Source organism: Poecilia latipinna, unplaced genomic scaffold (assembly GCF_001443285.1).
Source record: "Poecilia latipinna isolate Pla-1442-1.1 unplaced genomic scaffold, P_latipinna-1.0 Scaffold2282, whole genome shotgun sequence".
In the NCBI taxonomy this organism is placed as follows: domain Eukaryota; kingdom Metazoa; phylum Chordata; class Actinopteri; order Cyprinodontiformes; family Poeciliidae; genus Poecilia; species Poecilia latipinna.
Window position 1 is genome coordinate 12,171 of NW_015114898.1, and position 7,025 is coordinate 19,195.

The window sequence follows — 7,025 nt, forward strand, 5'->3', positions numbered from 1 at the left end:
ACACTTTGTGAGATTTGCATATTTTGGTGTGTGTGTGTGTGTGTGTGTGTGTGTGTGTGTGTGTGTGCGCGTGCGTGTGTGTGTGGCATCCCCACCCTGCTGCTGCTGTTGACACTTTGCATACACACCCACACAATGCAAAGATCAGAGCAAAGATCACTGCCATGCTGGAAGTAAATGAACACTTTTTATTTTCCTACCAAGGTCACCACACACACACACACACACACACACACACACACACACACACACACACACATTCACTCTCTCTGTAAGTTAACGTGCAACAGGTCAACCCAGTGACCCAAACAATAGCTTAGCACCAGACCTATGCTTTCTGCCTCAGGTACTTCCTGATTTGTGTCAACTACTTCTTCTATGGTGAAACGCTCGCGGATTACTTTGGGGCTTTGGTGCGGAGGGAGGAGCCTCTGCAGTTCCTTTCTCGCTATCACCGCTTCATTTCTTTCACTTTGTACCTCGCAGGTGAGTCGCCTTCAGTATCTTGGAATAACAACACATGACCTTTGACCCCTCTGATTCAGATTCCATCCTCAAACAGCATTGGTTTTTTGAAGAAAAAAGCAGCAAATCCCCTTGGAGCTTTAACACTGATTTACAATCACATGAGCTCATTCATATCCTCCTTTTACTGTTTTTATCTTTGATCTTTCATTTGCTGGTTGGACAGTTTATTGATCTTACACCAGCTCACATGCAGCATCCTCTGAAATTATGAGCAAGAAATGTTAAAAAAAGCTTTAAATTTAATTTAATTCCAGGGATTTTCCCAGTAAACTAGCTGAGCCTGTTCCTAGGGGCGCTGGGTCACTCCATCAGTTGCCCCGTTGTGTTTTTGATCTGAGTGAATTTGCCCCCCAAATCTTCTTCAGATTTAACAAAATTGGTGTCAAACATTTGTGCAGCAAAATTTTTATTTGTGCAGCTATTGTTTTAAAGATATTAATGAAAAAGATTTCAGAGGTCAAAGGCCAACGCTCACATTTACAAAATCAATCAAATTTGGTGTCAGTCAACTCAGTTATGCTTTTATAGCGAGAAAAAAAGTATGTGCTGCTTTTGCTTTGAAAATATTGATGATGACCTCTGGAAACTTCTTTATTTCCAGAGGTCATTTTTAAAATTATGGCAGCACAAATGAAAATTTTTGCTGCACAAATTGATCAACACCAATTTTGTCTGGTTTGAAGGATATATTTATTTATGATTTATAATACATAATGGCAGCTACACAAACGTAGCACAAACTTTTGACACCAATTTTGTTAGATTTGAAGAAGGTGGGGGCCAACTTCACTCAGGTGTGTTTTTATGTTAGATATGTAAAAAGTTGACACAAATTTTTTTTAAATAAAACATCCACTATAAAGAAAATACTTCAGTGGACAGGATAAAACGAGTCTTTCGTCTTAGCATCCTGCGGAGTGCTACGGTTATCAGACAGTTTCCAAAGCGCCTGACAGTGAGTCAAAGCGTTGCATTAAAGCTCATCAGACAAGATACATAAACCAGCATTAGCAGCTCTCATTTCAGTTTAGTGCACTGCAGGTTTAGTCGTTGTGTAATTATTATAACTTTTATTATGTCAGTGAACATATGAAGTTGTTTAATCAAATGCATGGTTCACCTACTCTCTACAGCACAGAGCAGACTGTTGTTTAATCTACTGTACACTGCTGAGTAAAACTGACAGCATGTTGTTTACTCTTTCACAGGTTTCTGCATGTTTGTGCTGAGTTTAGTGAAGAAACATTACCGCCTGCAGTTTTACATGGTGTGTATCAGCAAAGTAACCATCTCCTCTGCTTCACTGCGTTGAACCTGCTGTCCATCCTCTTGGTCTGTTCTCTGCTTTTCATGACGTCAAACTGAGAAGACTTTAATTTGGACTGATTTTATGCACTAGTGAAGTTATTTTGGCCTGTAAGGCTTTTAAAGCAGAATACGCTACAATAATGCAACTTAAACACTGAATTTCTGCAGTTAACAGTGGACTGGCGTAAAACTAGCTGGATACTTGGCTCTTCTAATGCTGTTCTTGGCAGAACTGGTCTTCATTTAATTGGTTTCCTGGCACCACCCGGCTTTTAAACATCGTCTGTTAATTTTCTGCAGGGTTTGGGTCCTGAAGCTTAATATTATGAGGAAATATTTATGTTGCAACATAAACAGATTCTGCTTGCTGACGATGACTACCGTTAGCTTTAGCTGTCAAGTTGTCAACATAATGCACTAAATCTTAAATGTACACTTCATATATAGAAGAAAAAAAGGATGCAGTGCTTTGCCAACATAACTAATTAGATAACGAAATTCTACAGTATAACATTTCACAGGTCAAGAAGAAGTTTTAATTAAAAATAAAAGTTAGTGAGAGAGAATGAATTAGGTCATTTATGACAACCTTAACAGGTAGATGTGCTGCAGAATTTGGTGTGTTTCAGTTCAGCTAAAATAAAAATATTAATAATAAAAAGGCAACCCACACACAACAACATATGAACAGTGGAGCAGGTGGTTAAATTAGCTTATCAACCACTGCTGTGTTAGATTAACATGCATCGTGTGTTCAGACAATCACTGCACAAGGTCATAAAATAACAATAAATGGTACTAATGCCAAACTTCTGCTTTGTAATCACTAATGCCAAGATTAGTTATGTTTCAATGCGACTTACACTGCTGGTTCTGACGTTAGAAAAGTCCTTCAGAGGAAAGTTTAAGCCTATCTGGGTTACTGTGCCTTGAAACCAGATAAAGAACTGTATCATTTCTGCCAAAAAATAATAGGGATCTAAAGTCCAGAATTATTACACTGCAAAAACACAAAATATTAACAAGTATTTTTGGTCTAGTTTCTGGTGCAAATAAATACACTTGAAATAAGACAAAACTAACTTACAAGTATTGACTCAGCAAGATGTTTTGAGTCAATATTCCTTAATACTGGTGAAAAAGTTCTAGTTCTGTTGGCAGATAATTTCACTTATAACATGGGAAAATGTCTTGTTAGTAAAATAATCTGCCCATACAGCTAGTAGTTTTTCATCAATATTAAGTAATTATTAACTTTAAACAAGCTGAAAAGTTGCTTGTAATTTAGTTTTCTCTTATTCCAAGTGTACTAGACCAAAAATACTTGGTAAGATTTTGTGTTTTTTGCAGTGCATGTTTTAAGTAAATTGTGCGCTCAGTTTCTCTGTGAATGTTGCATAATCGTTCCATTCTGAAAATAGAAAAGCTGACATCACCCATTTAAAAACCCCAAGTAAGAACTCATTCATGCTGATCATGTTGCTGCAGTTGATTATTTTCAAAATATGACTAATTCTGGCTCCTGTGTCGTCCTGCATTCATCATGCTGCAGCGTTACAGTTTGATTTTGGTCTTTTCCGCATGCACCCTCCTGAATTTCCAGTGTGAACTCTGTCCGTCTGTCGCCTGCTTCATTTTGATGTTTCTGATCGTCTCCCTCCGTCGGCGTCATTCACCTGTTTGGGCTCCATTTATTTCCGACACGAGCTCACTTCTGAACAGGCACAACGACATTCCAGTCCAGTGAAACTGTGGTGTTTGTGTTTTGTGTTTGCCATTCCAGTTTGCTTGGACCCATGTGACCCTGTTGATTGTGGTAACTCAGTCCCACCTTGTCATTCAGAACCTGTTTGAAGGAATGATCTGGTAAGCAGGACACAGACAGCCACGATGTGCCATCACTAGTGTTGTGGTGCTCTGTTTTTGTGTGTCCTGTAGCAGCAGTAACCAAATAGAAACTGATTTTAATTAGTTAAATAATTTAAATGGAATAAATGTTAACTTGTTGTGACTTCAACTGCCGCTCACATAGCTGACATTCCTGCTTTCTAGGTACATTGTTCCCATTTCCATAGTGATCTGCAACGACATCATGGCGTATCTGTTTGGATTCTTCTTTGGGAGAACTCCTCTTATCAAGGTAAAGCAAGCTTTTTTTCTTTTAAATGCAAGTTGTAGCTGATTTCTATGGGAAATCTCTTTTATACTCAATACATTGATTTTTGATCAAATATCTTAGTACACGTGAAATAAAACAAAAGTAACTCACAAGTAAGTTTTCAGCAAGAAATATGAGCTTGATTTATGTCATCAGTTCCTTAAAATTGATGGAAAAGTTTTCCTCAGCCATGTTTTAGGTCTTTTGCTGTGTGTGAAACCTCTGTCCTGTTATTGACCTCGTTTGGGCCCAGCTGTCCAACCGGAGACCTCGTATTTCACTACTTTAGCTGAGCCACAACAGCATGACATGAAACCAGCGTAAGACCTCAGTAGTTTACTGAACTCGGCTTGTGACGGACAGCTGCAGGTGGAAATCGTTGGTTTTAACGTCTGACTCGTCAAACCAAGTGGTGCTCCAGTCTAAGCTCAAGACTTTTTACTTCACAGTTTTATTACCATGTAGCATAGTTTCATTTTTCTTATCTCTTTGTTTCTTGTTGGATTCTGTTGGTCTGTTTTTCTTGTGATGTAACTTTTACTGTAAAGAGCTTTGGTTGCCTTCGTTGGTTGGTATTAAGAATTTAAGGTGAAGGTGTCTGAAGACTAAAACCTGATTACCTCCGGTTCTTGACTGATCATGAATCTAAGCTGCTTATCTTGTACTTCCTTAAACTTGGTGTTGATGGAAGTTCATGGTGATCAATAACTTCAAGGTTTTCAAGTCCTGTGTCAAATTATTATGCCTTCCAGTTGAAATATGTTTACGCTGATGTGATGCATTTGGTTTCCTCCAGCTGTGCATCGTGACCAAACGTCTATACTCTGGTTTTATCTGCATTTTTCCTTGGGTTTTGTGATTCACTCAGGGTGAATTCAGTTAGTGTGCTTTAATCAAACTCTAGACCGTTTACCTAGAAAGGTACAAAAAAATCCTGCAAGCGCTAAAATCTGACGCCACACCATTTTGTTTGCAATAAGAAGGAAGTTGTGTCTTCTGAGGTTTTTAAATGCAGAAGGAACAATGAACATCAAGACAGCAGTAATGTTGGTAATATTAATCATAAAATGGTATTCAGTGCAAAGGGACCTGGATAATGGATCGGGGGCGCTGGCCCATTAAAGGTAAATCGAGCAAGTCTGCCGGACTATCAGGTGTGCAAATTTGAAAAACTAAGTGATGCTGCTCTGGTTTTTAGTGAGAAGATACTTTCTGAAAAGGCAAGCTTTGCTTTTCAGGTTAGGTTCGATCCCATCTCTCCTTTTAAAGTTCAGTCAAACCAAATCTGGTTTCAGTGAAGACATGCTAGAGAGTCGTCATGAGAAACTCGTCAAAGAGATTTTAAATAGTCTAAAATGAAACAGACGTCTGTTTCTGTGCGTTGGTGGGATTTTATCTGCTTGTTGACACTGAGTCAGATCAAAGTACCGCGTGAAAAAAACGATTTCTCTCGAATCACAAGCGGTTTATTAATGGTGGATAAAAACATTGTCAGCTTTGTTGATGCTGGAAACAGCTTTTCACTTCTTCTTCTCTCTTCGTTCCCCCTGCAGCTCTCGCCCAAGAAGACGTGGGAGGGTTTCATCGGGGGATTCTTCTCCACGGTGGTCTTTGGCTTCATTGTGAGTAGTTAAGTTTTCACAGCTTCATCACACGCTCAGCATTTCCCCCTAAATGGTTTCCAAGAACCCAGAGAAGGACGAAGAAGATCTGGTTTTACAGGAAGCTATTAAATACTACATCACCACTTCTAGAAGCAACCCGTGATGCTCGCAACACAGTTTGAGAACCATGGGAATATGAAATAAGGTCTTCTGCCCATTGCTTCTACCGTCTCACTTAAATCAGATTATGAACCAGAGTGTTCTGTTTTTATCCCTGCTGCCTGTGTAGATTAAAAAACATCTTTATTGTTTTATCTGTTGACAGATTTATTTTCTTCTTATTCACTTCCACACTTCCTTAAAAAGCCTTAAATTAATGTATCTAAAAAAATTAAGGCCTTAAGTCTTTTGAAAAAGGTAAGATGGCCTTAAATATATTAATCAAAAGTCTTAAAATTTGCAAATTGCAAATAAAATGGAAATTTATTGCCAGTTACCTAGACAACGTTAATCTTTGCAACCCTAAAAATCCCTTATACTTGGTGTTTTCGTCTCTGAATTTAATTCAAGGTGGCTTTAAAAGGTCTTAGAAATTCTTAAATTTGACTTGTTTACACCTGCAGATAACCTGAATACATTATTATTAGGTTTAGGACTGAGATTAAACCTCAGAAAATAACTTATCCAAAAGTTATTAATGCAACATCTCTTTGTTTTCTCATATCACTGACTAGGCCTGCCCCAATAAGCATTAGATCAATTCATCGCATTATAAATTAAAACAAGCTCAATAATTTAATTTGGATAATTTATTGTCTTCAGTCTGGTGGTTTGGGCTCAACTAGTCCTTTTTTTAACGACAATTTTGTTTTTACTACTTGAAAATATTTTCATTTATTGCCATAATTTCTGGGACAATTTATCATCCAGTAAAATTTGCCGTAACCGGCGCATCACTCACGTCTTTGTTTCTTCCCCGTCAGCTGGCCTACCTCCTGTCGCAGTTCCAGTACTTTGTGTGTCCGGTGGAGTTCAACAGTGAGACCAACAGGTTCACGGTGGAATGTGAGCCGTCTGATCTGTTTGTCATGCAGGAGTACACGCTCCCTGCGGCGCTGCAGAACACGCTCAGCTGGGTGAGACCCGCTCTTTATCCGCGCTCTTATTCAAGAACGTCCTGAATGAAGTCATGAAATCCTGTTTTTTTGTTTCCATTTCAGAAAACGGTGAACCTTTACCCCTTCCAGATCCACAGCATCTTCCTGTCGTCCTTCGCCTCCCTCATCGGGCCGTTCGGCGGATTCTTTGCTAGCGGCTTCAAGCGAGCGTTCAAAATCAAAGTAAGGAACGTCTCATCTCCTGAAGCTTGATTTTTTTTTTTTTTTTTTTTTCCTAGTTTTTCTGAGAATCCCTTTTTGAGATTTACC

At 38.7% G+C, this 7,025-nt stretch overlaps 1 protein-coding gene and 1 long non-coding RNA gene across 2 annotated transcripts in view; both read left to right on the top strand.

The window, feature by feature from the left end:
* Nucleotides 1-320: 320 nt before the first annotated feature.
* LOC106937130 (phosphatidate cytidylyltransferase 1-like) overlaps nt 321-7,025 on the top strand; it is a gene marked incomplete at its 5' end in the record, with an annotated part of 18,333 nt that continues 11,628 nt past the window's right edge. Inside the window, 7 exons of the mRNA XM_015018486.1 lie at nt 321-486; nt 1,737-1,795; nt 3,620-3,702; nt 3,889-3,976; nt 5,548-5,616; nt 6,582-6,734; nt 6,819-6,938. Coding sequence (XP_014873972.1) covers nt 321-486; nt 1,737-1,795; nt 3,620-3,702; nt 3,889-3,976; nt 5,548-5,616; nt 6,582-6,734; nt 6,819-6,938 — 738 coding nt within the window. The remainder of the gene's footprint in view (nt 487-1,736; nt 1,796-3,619; nt 3,703-3,888; nt 3,977-5,547; nt 5,617-6,581; nt 6,735-6,818; nt 6,939-7,025) is intronic.
* LOC106937134 (uncharacterized) lies at nt 1,802-2,852 on the top strand. Its single transcript, XR_001422324.1, has 2 exons — nt 1,802-2,584; nt 2,679-2,852. It is a non-coding gene; the product is annotated as an uncharacterized LOC106937134 (long non-coding RNA).